We start from the raw sequence: 23600 nt of genomic DNA on the forward strand, positions 1-23600 counted from the left end.
AGCGCTGTCACATCTGCTATACTGCCTGTCTGAAGTCAGTATCACAGTTGTCTGTGCTCAACTTTTTTGCACTGCAGTAAACTCGGAGCAACGTATCATTACATCTCATGCCGGGGTAGCCTAGAACTGACTGCCCCTGTGTGAGACCTAAGAGCCTGCTCACTGCAGAGCGATCTACAAGCTGCTTGAGCAGCACAGATAGAAGTATAATTACTGGTACTCTGTACCTCGCAATGACATGTACCGGCCTCAAAGTGAACCAGTGCTCTATTAGGCTATGTGCACACGTAGGAAATGTGGTGCAGAATTTTCTGCATAAAATCTGCATCTCCTGGCAGAATCCGCAGCTGCGGATTTGCCGCAGATTTTCTGCGGTTTTTGCCACTGCGGATTTTTATCATGGAGGGGTGCCGAAACGCTGCAGATCTGCACAAAAGTGACATGCACTTCTTTTAAATCCACAGCAATTCAGCACTGATTTTTCCGCACAGCTTTTTTTTTTTTTTTTTTTTCACATTGATTTACATTGTACTGTAAATCACAGTGCGGATCTGCAGCGTTTCTGCGCGGAAAAATCAGCTGCGGATCCGCACAAAATCCGCATTGTGTGTACACAGCCTAAGTGTGACCTATCCCTCAAACATGTCCTTGTACAAACCCTCCCTACATCTGTCATCAAGCATTTGATCCATGTGCTGCACAGCAGTCTGTCACCTGTAGTACGTCTGATACTATTACAGCACCCCCCCCAATTGTCCTTTTTGACACTTAGGAGGACTCCTGTTACCCAGGACCCTATTCCTTTTGTATACATTCATCTCCCCTGAGGAGTCCCCATTACAGGGTGATGAAACTCGTAGGGAGGTTCGCACAAGGACCTTTTTAGAGGGACAGGTCACACTTGGGCACTGTACTTGTCAGGATGGGAGATATGCATTGTTCACAACAGGGGACATAGTTTTACCTGTCTGACCTTTCCCTCCTGCATCAGGTTTTTGTCAATTGAAAACTTCTAATGGTAAGATCCAACTTTTTTTTTTTATTTATTTTTTTTTTCAGCACTGGTTCACTTTTTCACTTTAATGTCTGAATATGTCATTGCTAGGGGTAAGACGTAACATATCTGGAAATAAACGACTATTGGTATATTTAAAAACCCTTCCAAAGGAGGGTGAGTGTAGCCACCTAGGCAAATGGCTGACTTTTCACAATCTGAAGACTATTGAAAAGCCGCTTGCTAGAGATCCTGGCAGGTCATTCCTCATTTTTAGGTTGCTTGAACCATCGGGATAGAGGTAGTGATGAGCGAGCGCAAGTTTGCCTAGGCTGCTCAGTGACATGTGAGTCCCCATGGCAGCATGTTTCACGGTTGTTGGCTATAAAAATGCGGGGATTGCCAGTGTTTGTCAGGCCGTCCCCGCCAAATGACACATTCATTCCTGCTCTAATGTGTCAAAGATCCTAAAGTCAATCTGCAGGCACCATGCCATAGGGCAGAGGGAGCTGAGTAGATTGGTATATAGTTTTGTGAGAAAGGATTCAGTATAACCTGTGCATTAATCATTTAACCCTCTGCTCTGATTTTGGGTCCAGTGGGTGGAGCCATCAGTGACTGACAGCTGTCTGTGTATAAGAGTGCAGAGAGACGGCTGTCAGTCATTGATGGCTCCGCCCACTGGACCAAAAATCCCAGAGCAGAGGCTTAAATGAGTAATGTACAGGTTATGCTGAATGATATACAGTTTTGTGAGAACCATCAGTTCTGCTCTATAGCCTAATGCCTGCAGACTGGACTGCATTTTATGGTAACAGGTTTCCTTTTAAACATGAGAAGGGATTGGGGGCCCGGGGGGCTTATGAAGCTCTGTAAATAGTCTTAAAAAGTCCCTTGCCCTAATGTACTCAACTCTTTCCCTATTCTCCCTACACATTTCCTCCTCTAATAACTGGGACTCCTCAAGGGAGATGGGGACAAGGTCCCGACAAAGATAAGGTAATAGTGTACAAACTATGGCTATCTTCACATATTGTTTTGTTTAGTTTTTTTTTTTCTGACTTGGAAAACTGCAAAAACTGCAGCATGTCACTTCTTTCAGCGCTATTCAACCTTCGTAAATAATGGGTTAGTGCAAAAACCCAAGGAAGTTAAACTTTTTTTTTTTTAAGCTAAATGCTAAAGGCTGTACAGAAAAATAATGGATCCTATTCAGATCTTTCGCATAGCTTGTCTTTTTTTATTTTTTTATTTTTTTTTATGGCCATTTTGAAAACTTATTTTTTTTTAGAGGACGTATATATTGGGGGAAAACCCCAAAAGTGTTACCATTTTAAAAACGGCACCCAGCAACATATTCAAAACTGCTGTCAGTTAGTTTAACCCTTATAGGTGCTTTTCAGGAGTTAATACCACGTGGGATGAGAGGTGGTACAAATACATTTTTTCCTTCTAAATGTTGCTAACTTCTGAACAGGTCACTTGAGCTGTCGGCTCTTAAAGGGAACCTGTCACCGCGAAAATCGCGTGTGAGGTAAGCCCATCGTCATCAGGGGCTTAGCTACAGCATTCTGTAATGCTGGAGATAAGCCCCCGATGTTGTTACCTGAAAGAGGAGAAAAAGAGGTTAGATTATACTCACCCAGGGGCGGTCCCGCTGCTGGTCCGGTCAGATGGGCGTGTCTGGTCCGCTGCGGCGCCTCCCATCTTCATTCCATGACGTCCTCTTCTGATCTTCAGCCACGGCTCCGGCGCAGGCGTACTTTGTCCTGTTGAGGGCAGAACAAAGTACTGCAGTGCGCAGGCGCCGAAAAGGTCAGAGAGGCCCAGCGCCTGCGCACTGCAGTACTTTGCTCTGCCCTCAACAGGGCAGACAAAGTACGCCTGCGCCGGAGCCGTGGCTGAAGATCAGAAGAGGACGTCATGGAATGAAGATGGGAGGCGCCGCAGCGGACCAGACACGCCCATCTGACCTGACCAGCAGCGGGACCGCCCCTGGGTGAGTATAATCTAACGTCTTTTTCTCCTCTTTCAGGTAACATCGGGGGCTTATCTACAGCATTACAGAATGCTGTAGATAAGACCCTGATGCCGGTGGGCTTGCCTCACCTGCGATTTTCGGGGTGACAGGTTCCCTTTAAGGCTGTGAATTGCCATGGCAACCATGAGGACCACAGTCATGATCTCAGGGTGCTGATGGAGTTAAAGATAAAGCCCCACACTCTGTAAACCATGCAGATTCGGTAGTCCCTATTGACAATATGGTCCTCTCTCCTCCTGTACCAGTTATGACTTGTATTGTTTATGATTATTGTACTTGCTTTTATTATGTATACCCCTCCTTACATGTAAAGCGCCATGGAATAAATGGCGCTATAACAATAAATAATGATAATGTACTAGGTGTAATAACGATGATGAAAGCAAGTACTTCCAATCAGAAATGTAGTATAGTTCTTCTGATTTGCTATGTCGCTTGCCCAATGTGCAGGGCATTGCAGTAGCTTGGGTATCCATGATTGTGACCACTAATATAGTGACAGACAGCATTTAGTGGTCGTAACCATGGATACCTAAGCTACTGCAATGCCCTGAACATGAGGTAAGCGGTCTAGTGAATCAGAACAACTATACTAAATTTCTCATTAGCAGTATTTGCTAATATTACTACACCTACCTATTGGGATAGGATCTTGGAGATGGCCATACCCCCTTAAGCGTCCATGGTCAGTGCGAACACTGACAGTGACTGATGCAGCATGGTGTCAGCTGTAGTGGATAGCTGCTGCATTTTCACCACTCATCTCTGGTCTGTTTTTAAGTTGTATTTGTGGTCACTAAGGGGTTAAATCTTATTTATAGTTGCAGATACAATCAGGTTTGTTACGTGACTGTATAATGGCCCATTTTTCCAAAATGTATTTATGGATACTTTCTGGGTAGGAATAAATAAGTTTAGTAAGCAAATTCATGTTTTTCCTTGTGGAGAGAGACCTACCGGCCTTGGCGTGCTAATGTAAGGAGACTTATTCGCCCGGCTTGTCAGCAAATTGAGATTCTGATTTAGCTTTTATCATAAGTCGTATTGCAAGGCTCGTTAAAGGGTCGATAGTGACTTGTAGGCTCGCTGCTTCTAACAGGTGGTGCTATAGTCCCCTTCCTCACTGAAGAGGCAATATGCATATAAGGAATATATATGTTGATTTGAATAGTTTTGCCCAGAAAAAGGTTGCGTTTAGCTGTTTGACAGATGGGAGATGGGCAGTGAATTATGTCTGTACCAAGGGCGGCCATCAGCCTCACCGACCTTGTGTTGACAGATCTAGTAGTAGATGGTGATGAGCGCAAGTTTGCCTAGGGTGTTCGGGTATGGACAGGGTATCGCGGGTGCTAAGTGACTTGTTCGAGTCCCTGCATGTTTTGTGCCTAACAGCTGCAAAACCTGCAGCCATGGGGACTCTGTCACTTGAGCGCCCACGATAGTCTGCGTACCCCAGTACCCTTGCAAACACGATTAACGGGCACTTGCACTCGTAATTGATCGGGATCGTTGTCTAGATCGCTGCAGCGTCGCTTAATGTGACGGTACCTTAAATCTGGGGGTCATGTACCTAAATGAATGCAAATCTAATCAACGGGCATCTTTCTTGTGTGTTATACCCATTAAGTGTTACTTTGCGCTTTTGTGTCTGGGTTAAAACAGGCCTAAAATCCCTTGAGGAAAGTTGGGAATTCTTTACATTCTTTAGAGGGGAAAGGTTATAGCTGAGGGAATAGAAGCCGGCTCCATATAAAATGATTGTACATGTGTAGAAGGAAAAATGTATTGCTGGTGTCACTCTTATTTTCAGAAGTGTGAAGTAAATTTTTGTGTAGTAGAATTCATTTGTCAGTCCACAGATCTAAATACTGACAAAACGCAAATGCAGAAGTCCTCTGCTGGGGAACATGAAACCTGGACCCTCGCTGGATGTTCTGTTCCTCATTTTCATGGGATAGTGGGCTTTGCTCCATAACAATTTTTGGTGGTTGCCGACAGAATGGTGATCTAGCAAAGCCTGAAATAAGGTCAAGAAAACGGGTCATAAGATAATCGATAGAATTAATAGTATTCACTTTCTCTTCAATAGCTTTACGCATCAAATAGCATTTTTCTTTGCATATAAAGACCATTTTCATTTCTTTTTCTTTTTTTTCTTTTCCCATTAGGCTGTATCAAAGATGGTCTGGCATAACATCTGGCCTGGAGATTTAATGCTACAATGAGGACACACACACGGGGAGCCCCCAGTGTGTTTTTAATATATTTGATTTGTTGTGCCATTGTACATGGCTCAGAGGACAGTACAAATGCTCAAATCCCATTCCTTAATGCCAAATATGATGGGTATCCCATGCTGTACTTCTCTAAGGGAGATGTGGAGAAGCTGCGCACCCAAGCTACAGGCACCCATCAACACATTGCATCACGCATTAATAAGGCCGTTCACACTATGCTCACCAACCCTTCGGAATACCTCCCACCGTGGGACCCTAAGGACTTCTCTGCCAGATGGAATGAAATTTATGGCAACAATTTGGGGGCACTTGCGATGTTCTGCGTCTTGAATCCTGACAACACTGAAGCACTCGGCATGGCAAGAGAGTACATGGAAAGAATGGCAGCACAGCCTAGTTGGTAGATTTATTTATTTAAAATATTTTATTTTGATGCATGTTTTATTATCAAATTAGTCTTCCTGAAAATTGTGATAGATAAAGAGATAGTGTGGCTCTCGCTCTCTCCCCATTGGACGTACTATCCCGTCAAGGTGACCTGGGACTTAATTCCCAGTGACGGGATAGTACGTCCAGCGCGATCAGCTGCGCTCACGGGGGGAGCGCAGCCGGGTATCAGCTGACTACCGCAGCTGACATCCGGCACTATGTGCCAGGAGCGGTCACGGGCCGCCCCTGGCACATTAACCCCCGGAACACTGCGATCAAATATGATCGCAGTGTTCCGGTGGTATAGGGAAGCCTCGCGCAGGGAGGGGGCTCCCTGCGTGCTTCCCTGAGACCCTCGGAGCAACACGATGTGATCGCGTTGCTCCGAGGGTCTCCTACCTTCCTCTCCCTGCAGGCCCCAGATCCAAAATTGGTGCGGGGCTGCATCCGGGTCCTGCAGGGAGGTGGCTTACCAGCGCCTGCTCAGAGCAGGCGCCGGGAAGCCTCCCTGCTGTGCATGTCAGATCACTGATCTGACACAGTGCACAGCAAAGTGGAATAGCACGCAATCAAAAAGACAGATATAAATAACCATGGTACTGATGAAAACGTCATCTTGTCCCGCAAAATAACGAGCCGCCATACAGCATCATCAGCGCAAAAATAAAAAAGCTGTAGTCCTCAGATTAAAGCGATAAAAACTATCGTATAAAAGCGCCAAAACATCAAACAATGATATAAATGAGGTATCGCTGTAATCTTACTGACCTGAAGAATAAAACTGCTTTATCCATTTTACCAAATGCGGAACGGTATAAACGCGCCCCCCCCTCAAAAAAGAAAAAAATATTCATGAATAGCTGGTTTTTGGTCATACTGCCTCACAAAAATCAGAATAAAAAGCGATTTAAAAAATGTTACATGCCCGAAAATGTTACCAATAAAAACGTCAACTCGTCCCGCAAAAAACAAGACCTCACATGACTCTGTGGACCCAAATATGGAAAAATTATAGCTTTCAAAATGTGGTAACGCCCAAAAATATTTTTTGCAATAAAAAGCGTCTTTTAGTGTGTGACGGCTGCCAATCATAAGAATCCGCTAAAAACGGCTATAAATAGTAAATCAAACCACTTTTCATCATCTCCTTAGTTAGGGGGGGGAAGGGGAAAAAAAAAAAAAAAAGTATTTCCATTTTCCCATTGGGGTTAGGGTTGGGGTTAGGGGTGTGGTTTGAATTGGGGTTAGGCCAGCGTCACACTCAGCGTATAAAATTACGGTCCATAATTTACGGCCGTAATATGCAGAACAGTCCCAAAATAGTGGTCCGTATCTCCTCCGTAGGCAGGGTGTCAGCGTATTTTGCGCATGGCATCCTCCGTATGGCATCCGTACTGTGAGATTTTCTCGCAGGCTTGCAAAACCGACATACAACGGATCCATGTTCTCAAAAAATCATAAAACTATATATATATATATATATTATAGTTTCATCCAGCGCTAGATAGCTTTAAAGCCGGTAATTCAATTGCCGGCTTTTGCTATCTCCTTCCTAAACCCGACGTGATTTGAGACATGGTTTACATACAGTAAACCATCTCATATCCCCATTTTTTTTTTTTTTTCTTTTGCATATTCCATATTCCACACTACTAATGTTAGTAATGTGTATGTGCAAAATTTGGGCGCTCTAGCTATTAAATTAAAGGGTTAAATGGCGGAAAAAATTGGCGTGGGCTCCTGCGCAATTTTCTCCGCCAGAGTAGTAAAGCCAGTGACTGAGGGCAGATATTAATAGCCTGGAGAGGGTCCATGGTTATTGGCCCCCCTGGCTAAAAACATCTGCCCCCAGCCACCCCAGAAAAGGCACATCTAGAAGATGCGCCTATTCCGGCACTTGGCCACTCTCTTCACATTCCCGTGTAGCGGTGGGATATGGGGTAATGAAGGGTTAGTCACCTTGCTATTGTAAGGTGACATTAAGCCAGATTAATAATGGAGAGGCATCAATTATGACACCTATCCATTATTAATCCAATAGCATGAAATGGTTTAAAAAAAAAAAAAAAAAAACACACACATTATTAAAAAGTATTTTAATGAAATAAACACACAGGTTGTTTTAATATTTTATTGCTCTCTCAATCCACCTGAAGACCCTCGCTCTGTAACAAAGGAAAAATAATAAACCAACAATATACATACCTTCCGTTGATCTGTAACATCCCACGATGTAAATCCATCTGAAGGGGTTAATTTTTTTTTTTTTACAGGCAGGAGCTCTGCTATAATGCAGCTGTGCTCCTGGCTGTAAAACCCCTGGGAATGAAGGTAATGTAGGTCAATGACCTGTAGTTGCCTTCATTCGCGGTGAGGCGCCCTCTGCTGGTTGTCCTCATATGAACTCGAGCGTGGGAACTTTCCAGGGGGGTGGGGGTTTTCACTGTTTAGGCACATCAGGTGCTCTCCAAATGCGACATTGCGTCCAATCTCAATTCCAGCCAATTCTGCGTTGAAAAAGTAAAACAGTGCTCTTTCCCTTCCGAGCTCTCCCGTATGCCCAAACAGGGGTTTACCCCAACATATGGGGTATCAGCGTATGCGGGACAAATTGGACAACAACATTTGGGGTCCAATTTCTCCTGTTACCCTTGGGAAAATACAAAACTGGGGGCTAAAATATTTTGGTGGACAAAAATTATTTTTTATTTTCACGGCTCTGCGTTATAAACTGTAGTGAAACACTTGGGGGTTCAAAGCTCTCACAACACATCTAAATAAGATCCTTAGGGGGTCTACTCTCCAAAATGGTGTCACTTGTGGGGGGTTTCAATGTTTAGGCACATCAGTGGCTCTCCAAAAGCAATATGACGTTCCAGCCAATTTTGCATTGAAAAGTCAAATGGCGCTCCCTCCCTTCCGAGCCTAGCCATTCGCCCAAACAGTGGTTTACCCCCACATTATGGGGTATCGGGGTACTCAGGACAAATTGTACAACAGCTTTTGGGGTCCATTTTCTCCTGTTACCCTTGGTAAAATAAAACAAATTGGAGCTGAAGTAAATTTTTTGTGAAAAAAGTTAAATGTTCATTTTTATTTAAACATTCCAAAAATTCCTGTGACGCACCAGAAGGGTTAATAAACTTCTTGAATATGGTTTTGAGCACCTTGAGGGGTGCAGTTTAGAATGGTGTCACACTTAAGGGACAGTGGTCAGAATTGTAAAAACTGGCCTGGTCGTTAACGTGCAAACCACCCTCGGGGCTTAAGGGGTTAAAGATTTTTCTGTGTTTTCAGGACTGAAAATTGTACATTCACACTGAAGGCATAAAAACTATGAATTAACACATGTGGAATTATATACTTAACAAAAAAGTGTGAAACTGAAATTACGTCTTATATTCTAGGTTCTTCAAAGTAGCCACCTTTTGCTTTGACTGCTTTGCACACTCTTGGCATTCTCTTGATGAGCTTCAAGAGGTAGTCACCGGAAATGGTTTTCACTTCACAGGTGTGCCCTGTCAGGTTTAATAAGTGGGATTTCTTGCCTTCTAAATGGGGTTGGGACCATCAGTTGTTGTGCAGAAGTCCGGTGGATACACAGCTGATAGTCTTACTGAATAGACTGTTAGCTGCTTTTTTCTTGCCATAATAAATTCTAAGTAAAGAAAAACGAGTGTCCATCGTTACTTTAAGAATTGTAGGTCAGTCAGTCCGAACAATTGGGCAAACTTTGAAAGTGTCCCCAAGTGCAGTGGCAAAAACCATCAAGCACTACAAAGAAACTGGCTCACACGAGGACCGCCCCAGGAAAGGAAGACCAAGAGTCACCTCTGCTTCTGAGGATAAGTTTATCCGAGTCACCATCCTCAGAAATCGCAGGTTAACAGCAGCTCAGATTAGAGACCAGGTCAATGCCACAGAGTTCTAGCAGCAGACAAATCTCTACAACAACTGTTAAGAGGAGACTTTGTGCAGCAGGCCTTCATGGTAAAATGGCAGCTAGGAAACCACTGCTAAGGACAGGCAACAAGCAGAAGAGGTTTGTTTGGGCTAAATTACACAAGGAATGGACATTAGACCAGTGGAAATCTGTGCTTTGATCTGAGTCCACATTTGAGATCTTTGGTTCCAACCACCGTGTCTTTGTGTGATGCAGAAAAGGTGAACGGATGGACTCTACATGCCTGGTTCCCACCGTGAATAATGGAGGAGGTGTGATGGTGTGGGAGTGCTTTGCTGGTGACACTGTTGGGGATTTATTCAAAATTGAAGGCATACTGAACCAGCATGGCTACCACAGCATCTTGCAGCGGCATGCTATTCCATCCGGTTTGCGTTTAGTTGGACCATTTATTTTTCAACAGGACAATGACCCCAAACACACCTCCAGGTTGTGTAAGGGCTATTTGACCAAGAATGAGAGTGATGGGGTGCTACGCCAGATGACCTGGCCTCCACAGTCACCAGACCTGAACCCAATCGAGATGGTTTGGGGTGAGCTGGACCGCAGAGTAAAGGCAAAAGGGCCAACAAGTGCTAAGCATCTCTGGGAACTCCTTCAAAATTGTTGGAAGACCATTCCCGGTGACTACCTCTTGAACCTCATCAACAGAATGCTAAGAGTGTGCAAAGCAGTCATCAAAGCAAAAGGTGGCTAATTTGAAGAACCTAGAGTAGAAGACATAATTTCAGTTGTTTCACACACTAGTTTTTGTAGATTAATGTATAACGCACACATTCAAATTAGAAAAGTAGATAATATCAGGTAAAATATGTTAATCAGTTAGGCAAAGCTAGGGGTTCAGTTCAAGGGGGCAAAACATCTGCATTGTCCCCTAACAATGTAACCCTGATTACAACCATGGTGGTGCACTATAATCATAGGTGTAGGGGAACCGTCTATACACAAAGACAAACACAGATATTAATGCCAAAAAGTGACCATATTGTGGTAGATACCAGTCCTGCAGAAAATATAAGGTTACAGATAGTTCCTTACAGCTGTCCTTCACTCTTCACATCTTTTCAAATTGACCCAGAATGACCTTTTCTTCCAGCCATAACTTGTCTAAAGAGATTACAACAGTCGCATTTCATTTCACATTTCCAGCATTTGCCTCCTCACTTCCCAACCTGCGTAACTTTTCATTCTACTAGTACCCTAAGGCCACATTCACAAGTTCAGTATTTTACCTCAGTATCTGTAAGCCAAAACCAGGAGTTTGTGATAAATCCAGATGTGGTGACGTTTCTATTATACAGTATATTATAGTAGTATTATAGTAGCATTATAGATTGCACTCTGACCAATGTTAGGGTATGTGCACATATAGGTGGGATGTCTGCGTATTTTTCCGCACCTGTTTCTGTAAATCCGCAGGAAAACTGCACTGCGGATTTACTGTGGATTCCACCTGCGGATTTACACCTGTGGATTCCTATTATGGAGAAGGTGTAACCCGCAGCGAAATCCGCACAAAGAATTGACATGCTGCGGAATAAACAACGCAGCGTTTCCGCGCGTTTTTTTTTCTCCTCAGCATGTGCACTGCGGATTTTGTTTTCCTTAGGTTTTATATGGTACTGTAAACTCATGAAAACTGCTGCGACTCCGCAGCGTCGAAACCGCTGCGGATCCACAGCAAAATCCGCAGCGTGTGCACATAGCCTAAATCTAGGAGTCACAGCTCATCTGAGATCCATGTGAGTGCCGTCCAATTTTTAGATCTGTCATATGAAAAACCGGCAGTTCATCTGCCACATACAGTAAAATCGCAGCGTGACCCAAAAGAATAGATTGGAGATATAAACATATAGTAGATGTAAAGATGTCAGTCACATATGGAATTAGTACAGTGCTTGTGTAGCTTGCTGTACATGTGGTGTGTTGTCTATAGCCTGGGAAGGGGGTAATACCCAAGGAGCTTCCTAGGCTATTAAGATCAGCTCACAGCTGTATACTTAGCCTTTCCCGGTTATTTAAAATGAGGGACACCAAAAAACAAATTAATTGCTGGCTTTTCAAAGGACATAGGGGGTGATATCAAATGACTTTTTTTTTTTTTTTTAAATAAAAACCTGCTATATAAACTACACACAACTGAAATAAAATCTAAAAAATAATAGTAATTTTTTTTTTTTCTCTTGAAGGTTTCCTTGAAAAACTGTGTAAACTACATAGAGCAATTCCGGATGATGGGGTATTAACTAGTGATGAGCGAATATACTTGTTACTCGAGATTTCCTGAGCACGCTCGGGTGTCCTCCGAGTATATTTTAGTGCTCGAAGATTTTGTTTTCAGCGCCACAGCTGGATGATTTACATCTGTTGGCCTGCTTGACTGCATGTGGGGATTCCCTAGCAAACGGGCAACCCCCACATGTACTTATGCTGGCTAACAGATGTAAATCATTCAGCTGCAGCAATAAAAACTAAATCTCCGAGCACCTACAAATACTCGGAGGACTAGTATTAACAACTGCTTGTGCATGCATGACGCTCGTCAGACTTTTCTGGACTGAAATCTGACTTTTTTTTTTTTTTCATGGTGATGGGTACAAGTCCTAATGCTGAGCCACTGCTGCTGTATGTGTCCTTATTACTGCACCTGCTGTTTGGCTCCCCTTACTGTCCCTTACTGTATTTTGCGCATGACATCCTCCGTATGTAATCCATATGGCATCCGTACTGCGAGATTATACAATTGGATTAATAATGGATAGGTGTCAGAATTGACGCCTCTCCATTATTAATCTGACTTAAAATGTCACCTTACAATAGCAAGGTGGCATTAACCCTTCATTACCCCATATCCCACCGCTACACGGGAATGGGAAGAGAGTGGCCAAGTGCCAGAATAGGCGCATCTTCCAGAAGTGCCTTTTCTGGGGGCAGATGGTTTTTAGCCAGGGGGGTGCCAAAAACCGTGGACCCTCTCCAGGCTATTTAATATCTGCCCTCAGTCACTGGATTTACTACTCTGGTGGAGAAAATTGTGCGGGAGCCCACGCCAATTTTTCCCGCCATTTAACCCTTTAATAGCTAGAGCACCCAAATTTTGCACATACACACTACTAACATTAGTAGTGTGGAATATGCAAAAAAAATGGGGATATGAGATGGTTTACTGTATGTAAACCATGTCTCATATCATGTCGGGTTTAGGAAGGAGATGGCAAAAGCCGGCAATTGAATTACCGGCTTTAAAGCCATCTAGCGCTGGATGAAATATCTATAATATAAAGTTGGGAGCGTCACTCTGTCCGAAGCCTTTATAGACTGCGCCGGCGCAGTCTGGCCCCCACAGTGACGCTCCCAGGAGATCGCGGTATGCGTAAACACTGAACGCACACCGCGATCTCCACCGGAGAGTCAGGGACCGTCAGGAGGGTAAGTATATTCACCTGTCCCTCGTTCCAGCGCTGCGTGCGGCTCCATCTCCCGGGTCCTCTGCTGTGACGTTCAGAGGGCACGATGACGCGCTTAATGCGCGCCGGCGCCGCCCTCTGACTGAACAGTCACAGCCAGAGGAGCCGGAAGATGACGCAGCGGTGGAACGGGACAGACAGGTGAGTATAGCAAGTGCTGGGGGCCTGAGCTAGCGGTGATACCGGCACCTGACTCCCACAGCGCATCGGTGTCCCCGCCTGCTCAGGCCCCCGACACTCGGCGCCCAGCGACCATAGGTGAGTATGGTGTTGGTTTTTTTTTTTTTTTTTTATTTTTTTAATATGGCAGCAGCATATGGGGCAAACACTATGGAGCATCTTATGGGGGGCATATAATTCTATGGAGCATCTTATGGGGGGGCCTTAAAATACAATGGAACATCTTAAGGGGGGCCATAAAATACAATGGAGCATCTTATGGGGAGGCCATAAAATACAATGGAGCATCTTATGGGGGGCATAAACCATAATGGAGCAGCTTATGGGGCATATGGATGGGAGCAGCAAATGACAGGATGGAGGCGCAGGATGGGTGCAGCACATACCAGGATGGAGACCATATACCAATATAGATGCTCGCCACCCGGGCGTAGAACGGGTTAAATGGCTAGTTAATATATATACATATGTGTCTCAATGATTATATATATATATATATATATATATATATATATATATATATATATATATATATATATATATATATATATATATACACATACATACAGTGGGGCAAAAAAGTATTTAGTCAGTCAGCAATACTGCAAGTTCCACCACTTAAAAAGATGAGAGGAGTCTGTAATTTACATCATAGGTAGACCTCAACTATGGGAGACAAACTGAGAAAAAAAAATCCAGAAAATCACATTGTCTGTTTTTTTAACATTTTATTTGCATATTATGGTGGAAAATAAGTATTTGGTCAGGAACAAAATTTCATCTCAATACTTTGTAATATATCCTTTGTTGGCAATGACAGAGGTCAAACGTTTTCTGTAAGTCTTCACAAGGTTGCCACACACTGTTGTTGGTATGTTGGCCCCAGATCGAGGGAGATTATCAGTGATCTTGTATGTCTTCCATTTTCTAATTATTGCTCCCACTGTTGATTTCTTCACTCCATGCTGGTTGGCTATTGCAGATTCAGTCTTCCCAGCCTGGTGCAGGGCTACAATTTTGTTTCTGGTGTCCTTTGACAGCTCTTTGGTCTTCACCATAGTGGAGTTTGGAGTCAGACTGTTTGAGGGTGTGCACAGGTGTCTTTTTATACTGATAACAAGTTTAAACAGGTGCCATTACTACAGGTAATGAGTGGAGGAAAGAGGAGACTCTTAAAGAAGAAGTTACAGGTCTGTGAGAGCCAGAAATCTTGATTGCTTGTTTCTGACCAAATACTTATTTTCCACCATAATATGCAAATAAAATGTTAAAAAAACAGACAATGTGATTTTCTGGATTTTTTTTTTCTCAGTTTGTCTCCCATAGTTGAGGTCTACCTATGATGTAAATTACAGACGCCTCTCATCTTTTTAAGTGGTGGAACTTGCACTATTGCTGACTGACTAAATACTTTTTTGCCCCACTATATATATATATATATATATATATATATATATATATATATATATATATATATATATATATATATATATATATATCTATATATATATATATATATATATATCATCTCTATCTATCTAAAGAGCCCGGCGTTGCCTGGGCATAGTAAATATCTGTGGTTAGTTATAGCACCTCGCGTCTCTTATTTTCCCATCATGCCTCTCATTTTCCCCCTCACTCCTCTCATTCCCCCTAACACTTGTCGTTTCGACCTCACATCTGTCATTTTCCGATCACTCTACTATTTTCCCTCACTCCTCTCATTTTTCACTCACACCCCTCATTTTCACCTCAGTATATACATGTTTGCCATCTCCCTTATATATAGTATGCACCTGTATGTCTTCTCTTGTATGTATATATCTCTGTATGTCATCTCCTCCAGTATATAGTATATACCTGTGTATCATCTCCTCCTGTATATAGTATATGCCTGTCATCGCCCCTGTATATAGTATGTACCTGTATGTCATCTCCTCCTGTATATAGTATATACGTGTCATCTGCTCCTGTGTATAGTATATACCTGTCATCTCCTCCTGTATTAGACCGCGTTCACACGTTGTTTGGTCAGTATTTTTACCTCCGTATTTGTAAGCTAAATTGGCAGCCTGATGAATCCCCCGCCAACAGGAAGCCCTCCCCCCCCCCCTGGCAGTATATATTAGCTCACACATACACATAATAGACAGGTCATGTGACTGACAGCTGCCGTATTTCCTATATGGTACATTTGTTGCTCTTGTAGTTTGTCTGCTTATTAATCAGATTTTTATTTTTGAAGGATAATACCAGACTTGTGTGTGTTTTAGGGCGAGTTTCATGTGTCAAGTTGTGTGTCGAGTTGCATGTGACAGGTTAGTGTAGCAAGTTGTGTGTAGCAAGTTTTGCGCATGGCGAGTTTTGCGCGTGGTAAGTTTTGAGCGGCGACTTTTGTGTTTCGACTTTTGTGGCGAGGTTGGTGTATGTGTGGTGAAATGTGTGCTGAGGGTAATATGTGTTCAAGCACGTGGTAGTGTGTGGCACATTTTGTGTGTGTTCATATCCCAGTGTTTGGTGAGTATCCCATGTCGGGGCCCCACCTTAGCAACTGTACGGTATATACTCTTTGGCGCCATCGCTTTCACTCTTTAAGTCCCCCTTGTTCACATCTGGCAGCTGTCAATTTGCCTCCAACACTTTTCCTTTCACTTTTTCCCCATTATGTAGCTAGGGGCAAAATTGTTTGGTGAATTGGAACGCGTGGGGTTAAAATTTCACCTCATAACATAGCCTATGACGCTCTCGGGGTCCAGACTTGTGACTGTGCAAAATTTTGGGGCTGTAGCTGCGACAGTGCAGATGCCAATCCCAGACAGACAAACACACGCATACATTCAACTTTATATATAAGATATATATATATATATATATATATATATATATATATATATATATATATATATATATATATATATATATATATATATATATATATATATATATATATATATATATATATATATATTCATATGTGTACACATTTATTCTACCTATTCTATTGTAAGCTGTCAGTGTGATTTTACTGTACACCGCACTGAATTGCCGGCTTTTCTCTCTAACACCGCTGCGTATTTCTCGCAAGTCACACTGCTGGTTCGTGTGTAATCCGTATTTTTCTGGCCCCCATAGACTTTCATTGGCGGATTTTTTGCGCAATACGGTGACAAATGCAGCATGCTGCGATTTTCTACGGCCGTAGAAGACCGTAAAATACGGCTGATAGGAGCAGGGGCATAGAGAAGCATTGTACCGTATGCGATCCGTATTTTCTGCACCTCTCACGCCCGTAAAACACGCTAGTGTGAGGCCGGCCTTAAATACTGATGTCAATCTCTGAAGGCGGCATTTAACTTGGGCTTCCGGCAATCGTGCTGGAAATCCCGCCCATCGGTGACCCGCCACATGATCGCGGGTCGCCGATGGGTTGGCATGATAACCAGAGGTCTCCAGCAGACCTCTATGGTTGTCATAGTCAGATTGCTATGAGCGCTGCCCGGTGGTTGGTGCTTATAGCAAGTGAACATTTCTGCTACGCAGGCGATCTGATCATCGCCTGTATGTAGCAGAGCAGATTGGACAACTACAGCTTCTAGTCTCCCATGTAGACTATTGAAGCATGCTAAAAGTTTAAAAAAAATAAAAAGAGCAAATCTTTTTTTTTTTTTTTTTTTTTCTCCATTACACCATATGTTAAAACTAGTGGTGTTTGTTTAAAAGTACAATTGTCCCTCAAACAAGACCTCACATGGTCATTATGACTGAAAAATAAAGTTGTGGCTCTGGGAAGGGGAGCAAAAATATGGAAAACTGCTTTTACATACAATAGACTAAATTAGATCTATAAGATAAAGCTTTGTTTCAATGCATTTATTATGCATCCTATGACTGGCACATTTTACTTTGCATACATTTTTAACCCTTACATACTTTGTATTATTCATATGTAATAATAAAAGTAACCCATATGCTGTTTGTTTGTTTTGCAGGTTGGTGAAGGATGCTCCATGGGATGAGGTTCCCTTGGCACACTCCCTCGTAGGCTTTGCCACCGCTTATGACTTTCTGTACGACTTTCTTTCTAGACACCAGAAAGAGCGGTTTATTGAAGTAATTGCTAATGCTTCAGGGACCATGTATGAAACCTCTTACAGGAGAGGGTGGGGATTTCAATATCTTCACAACCATCAGCCTACTAACTGTGTAGCCCTGCTGACTGGAAGCTTGGTCATGATGAATCAAGGTAAGCTTTAGAAGGTGAATGTATGATTTAGGAGGCTGCCTTTTGTCAATACCAAGCTTTTATCAGACATGTCTTTAATTTATCATTGTACTTTTTTAACATAAAAATCCTGTCATTCATGTTTTACATGAACATTTATTGCCTGTGCACAGAATATGTTGTGATTCTGAGCTCTGAGGTCCCATTACTAGAAACCCCACCTAGCAGAATGGGGGTTTAAAACCCCTGGTTTTCCTTCCCTTGAGGAACACCTTGAAAAGGAGTTGGAATGGAGCACCAATCTAATGTTCATAGAGCCACTGGACTAGAAGGCTCATCCCAAATTTTGGGGAGATAGGAAACGTTTTGTACTTTTTACTGTACTTACCTGGGGGGAGGTGGGGCTATGGTGGAGCAGGGTCGCTGAAACATGAAGCTGGCGGTGGCAAGAGTGGGGCGATGCTTGGAGGAGGGGGTGTCCCGGCTCTGCGGGAACTGGACTGTCAGAACTTGTGACTTCTCGTCCTGGCCCCACGTTGGGCGCCAACTGTTAGGGCTCCTTCTCACTTGCGAGAAATACGTGCGTGTTTCGCAGGTTAAAACCAAGCTCTGGTGCCGGAACTCCAGAGCGGAGCGTGCGGCTGTATAGCAATACATGGAGCTGAAAACTCCGCTCTGGAGTTCCGGCGCCAGAGCTTGGTTTTAACATGCGAGACTCACACGTATTTCTCGCAAGTGAGAAGGGGCCCTTAGGGTCACACCAAGACCTCTTTCAGACGTCCGTTTTCCCACATACCAGAGACATTTACACATATACCCATTTAAGTGAATGGGTCTGTGCACATGTCAGTGTGTTTCCACGGACCATGGGTAAATAACGCTGACGTCCATATAGTAGTAGTAATAATAATAATATTATTATTAAAAAAATATATATATAATTTTTTTTTTTTTTTTTTTTACAGCAGCACGGGTTGCAAAAGTCCTGCACACAAGGATGTAATCAGTGTGACATGCGCCTGAGCAGTAGCAGTACAGTTGGCCTAAGCTAACTTTGTGGAATTGCCTCTGGTATTTTTTTTTTTTTTTTTTTGTGCGGATTCTGCATCTCTTGCCAGAAAACGCAGGTGCAGATTTTGTGCGGATTTACTGCGTATTTCATGCGTTTTTACCCCTGCGGATTTCTATAATGGAATGGGTACAAAAACGCTGCAGATCCGCACAAAAGTGACATGCTCCTTCTTTTAATCCGCAGCTTTTCCGTGTGGAATTTTCTACACCATTAGCACAGCATTTTTTTTTTTCCATTGATTTACATTGTACTGCAAATCACTTGCGGATCTGCAGCATTTCTGCATGGTAAAAAACGCTGCGGATCCACAGTAAATCCGCAACGTGTGCACATAGCCTTAGTGCTGTTTCCCAGCGTTGGGTGCTGAAGACTGCTTTCATCATGCTCCCCTGCTGTCGGCGATCAGCATGAGCAGGTGAGAATGATGAGTTATATTCAAGTGAGAGCAGGGGATGGCTAATGGGACTATTGTTCCTATTAACCTACACCTGCTGCTGCTAACAGTGAGAGTAGGTGGCGGCTAAAGGGAGTATTCATTACCTGCTGCCTGCACAATAAATAAAAAAATAAACTGCATGATTCACCCTGTAGTATTGATAACCAGCTAGGCGCAACTCACAGCTGGGAGCTGCAACCCTCCGCTGTCAGTGTTAGCAAGGCTGGTTATAAAGAATAGAGGAGTCCCCATGGTTTATTTATTGAAATTAAAAAAAAAAAAAAAAAAAAAAATTTTTTTTAAAGAGGACATGGGGGCCCTCCCATTTTTGTTAACCAGCCAAGCTAAAGCAGACAGCTGGGGGCTGGTAAGGGGGCATGGATATTCCACCCCCCCCTCAGCTTAAAAATGGCTGAGGGGAGTCTTGCGTACCAGGATCGGGATGAGGGGAGCCGTGTGTATCAGGATGCATGGTGTGGAGGGCAGTGAATATTCGTTTCCCTTTAGCAGCGGTCACAGGCTTTAGTCGCAGCAGCAGCTCCTGCCTCCTCTGACCTGCTTCTCTGCCACTCCCCCTCAATGTCCTTGGACTCTCACTCGAGTATAAGCCGGGGGGGGGGCTTTTTCTGCGCAAAAATGTGCAGAAAAACTCTACTTATACTCGAGTATATTCAATACTTATACAGTGCCTTGCAAAAGTATTCTGCCCCTGGAACTTTTCAACCTTTTCCAACATATCATGCTTCAAACATAAAGATACCAAATGCAAAGTTTTGGTGAAGACTCAATAAGTGGAACACAATTGTGAAGTTGAACGAAATTTATTGTTTTTTATTTTTTTAAATTTTTGTGGAAATTCAAAAATTGAAAAGTGGGGCGTGCAATATTATTCAGCCCCTTTTTACTTTCAGTGCAGCAAACTCACTCCAGAAGTTCATTGTGGATGTCTGAATGATCCAATATTGTCCTAAATGTCTAATTATAAATATAATCCACCTGTGTGTAATCAAGTCTCCATATAAATGCACCTGCTCTGTGATAGTCTTAGGCTATGTGCACACGATGCAGATTTTGCTGCGGATCCGCAGCAGTTTCCCATGAGTTTACAGTACAATGTAAACCTATGGGAAACCGAAAACGCTGCACCCATGCTGCAGAAAAAAACGCGCAGGAACGCAGCGGTTTACATTCCACAGCATGTCAATCCTTGGTGCGGAATCTGCAGAGGTTTTACACCTGCTCCATAAAAGAAAACCGCAGGTGTAAAACCGCAGTGGAATCTGCACAAAAACTGCTGTAAATCCGCAGGAAGAATGCAGTGTTTGCCCTGCGGATTTATGAAATCCGCTGCGGAAAAATCCACAGAGGACCATTCTACGTGTGCACATATCCTCAGGGTTCTGTTTGAAGCACAGAGAGCATCATGAAGACCAAGGAACATAACAGGCAGGTTCGTGATACTGTTGTGGAGAAGTTTAACCCCTTAATGACCGCCAATACGTCTTTTAACTGACCTGAGATATAAGAGAATAGCCTCCCCATACAGATGACAATCCAGCATCTGTTGGTTGTACACTATAGCTGACAACTTGCTGTACCAGCCACGATCAGTATTTGCACCATCTAAATCTGTTTAACCCCTTAGATGCTGCTGTCAATAGTGACTACATCATTATAAATGGTTAACAGAGTGTGGGGGCTTCTTCTTTATCCCAATTGGTGCCCTCAGATCATGATTTTGTTGTCCTGATGTTTGCCATGGCAATTCATGACCAAATAGTGGCCTTAGAGTCTGACGGCTGTAGTAATCTGTTTAGAAGTTAGCAACATTTAGGTGGTAAAAATACACATTTTCATTTCTGTCATACCACTTTGCATTAATTCCTGTAAAGCACCTGAAGGGTTAATAAACTACCTGACAGCAGTTTTCAATATGTTTAGGGGTGCTGTTTGTAAAATGGAATCACATTTGGGGGTTTCCCAATATATGGGACCCCTAAAGTCACTCCAAACATGGATAAGTCCCTAAAAAAATAAATTTTGTAAATTTCTTTGAAAAAATGAAAAATTGCTGCTACATTTTTAAACCTCCTAAAATGCTAACAAAATAAAATAACATTTTACAAATGGTGCTGATGTAAAGCCGACATGTGGGAAATCTTATTTATTAATGGTTTGCTGTGGTGTGACCATCTGGATTAAAGGGATAATCATTCAAATTTAGAAAATTGCTAATTTTTTAACATTTTTCTCAAATTTTTGATAATTTTTATAAATAAACACAAAAAATGTTGAACAAAATTTACCATTATCATAAAGTATAATGTGTCACGAAAAAACAATCTCAAAATCACTGGGATTTGTTGAAGCGTTGCAGAGTTATTACCACATAAAGTGACACTGGTCAGATTTCAAAAATTTGGCTCGGTCACTAAGGGGTTAAAGCCTGATTTGGGTACAAAATGATTTCCAAAACATTTATACAGTTATATGAAAAAGTTTGGGCACCCCTATTAATCTTAAGATTAATGTTTTACAAAAATAGTTTTTTTTTTTTTTTGCAACAGCTATATTCAGTTTCATGCATCAACTTGCTGCAGATGGTGTCGCTGTGCATCGGTCAACTATACACCGCACTTTGCACAAGGAGAAGCTGTATGGGAGAGTGATGCGAAAGAAGCCGTTTCTGCAAGCACGCCACAAACCGAGTTGGCTGAGGTATGCAAAAGCACATTTGGAGAAGCCAATTTCTTTTTGGAAGAAGGTCCTGTGGACTGAGGAAACCAAGATTGAGTAGTTTGGTCATACAAAAAAGCGTTATGCATGGCGGCCAAAAAACACAGCATTCCAAGAAAAACACTTGCTACCCACAGTAAAATTTGGTGGAGGTTCCATCATGCTTTGGGGCTGTGTGGCCAATGCCGGCATCGGGAATCTTGTTAGTTGAGGAATGCATGGATTCCTCGCAGTATCAGCAGATTCTTGACACTAATGTTCATGAATCAGTGACAAAGTTGAAGTTACGCATGGGATGGATCTTTCAGCAAGACAATGATCCCAAAACACCGCTCCAAATCTTCTCAGGCATTCATGCAGAGGAACAATTACTTTTCTGGAATGGCCATCCCAGTTCCCAGACCTGAATATCATTGAACATCTGTAGGATCATTTGAAGAGGGCTGTCGATGCTCGGCGACCATCAAACTTAACTGAACTGGAATTGTTTTGTAAAGAGGAATGGTCAAAAATACCTTCATCCAGGAACTCATTAAAAGCTACAGGAAGCGACTAGAGGCTGTTATTTTTGCAAAAGGAGGATCTACTAAATATTAATGTCACTTTTCAGGTGGGGTGCCCATACTTATGCACCTGTCAAATTTAGTTTGAATGCAGATTGCACATTTTCTGTTAGTGCAATAAACCTCATTTCAAGGCAGAAACATTACTGTGTCCAACAGTTATTAGATATATGAAACTGAAATGGCTGTTGCAAATAAAACAATATTTATAAAACATTAAGCTTAAGATTAATAGGGGTGCCCAAACTTTTTCATATAACTGTACATCCCACGGAGCACTGTGCAAGTGATCATATTGAAATGGAAGGAGTATCATACCACTGAAAATCTACCAAGACCCGGCCGTCCCTCTAAACTTTCATCTCAAACAAGGAAGACTGATCAGAGATGCAGCCAAGAGGCCCATGATCACTCTGGATGAACTGCAGAGATCTAAAGCTGAGGTGGGACAGTCTGTCCATAGGAGGACCACAATCAGTCGTATGCTGCACAAATCTGGCCTTTATTGAAGAGTGGCAAAAAGAGCCATTTCTCAAAGATATCCATAAAAAGTGGCGTTTAAAATTTTGCAGCAAGCCCCCTGGGAAACACACCAAACATGTGGAAGAAGGTTCTCTGGTCAGATGAAACCAAAACTGAACTTTTTGGCAACAATGCCAAACGATCTGTTGGCGTAAAGGCAACACAGCTCATCCCCCTTAACACCCCATCCCCACTGTCAAACATGGTGGTGGCAGCATCATGGTTTGGGCCTGCTTTTCTTCAGCAGGGACAGAGAAGATGGGAAGATGGATGGAGCCATTCTTGAAGAAAACCTGTTGGAGTCTGCAAAAGACCTGGGGCTGGGATGGAGATTTGTCTTCCAACAAGACAATTCTCCCAAATATAAAGCAAAATCTACAATGGAATGGTTCACAAACGTATCCAGGTGTTAGAATGGACAAGTCAAAGTCCAGACCTCAATCCAATCGAGGATCTGTGGAAAGAGCTGAAAATTGCTGTTCACAAACGATCTAATCAAACCTCACTGAGCTCGAGCTGTTTGCCAAGGAAAGATGGGCAAGAATTTTCAGTCTCTCGATGTACAAAACTGATAGGGACATACCCCAAGGGACTTGCAGCTGTAATCGCAGCAAAAGATGGCGCAACAAAGTTTTAAGTTAAAGGGGCCAATAATATTGCACGCCCCACTTTTAGTTTTTGAATTTCAACAATTTAAAATAAGAATTTCTTTCACCTTCATAATTGTAACATGGTAA

At 42.7% G+C, this 23600-nt stretch overlaps 1 protein-coding gene across 3 annotated transcripts in view; it reads left to right on the forward strand.

The window, feature by feature from the left end:
- DSE (dermatan sulfate epimerase) overlaps positions 1–23600 on the forward strand; it is a 49618-nt gene that overhangs the window by 8014 nt on the left and 18004 nt on the right. For all 3 annotated transcript variants that reach the window (XM_069726171.1, XM_069726172.1, XM_069726173.1), the window contains exons 2-3: positions 5204–5672; positions 17302–17555. In XM_069726171.1, the coding sequence (XP_069582272.1) occupies positions 5257–5672; positions 17302–17555 (670 nt within the window). In that variant the 5' untranslated portion in view covers positions 5204–5256. The remainder of the gene's footprint in view (positions 1–5203; positions 5673–17301; positions 17556–23600) is intronic.

Source organism: Ranitomeya imitator, chromosome 5 (genome assembly GCF_032444005.1).
Source record: "Ranitomeya imitator isolate aRanImi1 chromosome 5, aRanImi1.pri, whole genome shotgun sequence".
NCBI classification, from domain to species: Eukaryota; Metazoa; Chordata; class Amphibia; order Anura; family Dendrobatidae; genus Ranitomeya; species Ranitomeya imitator.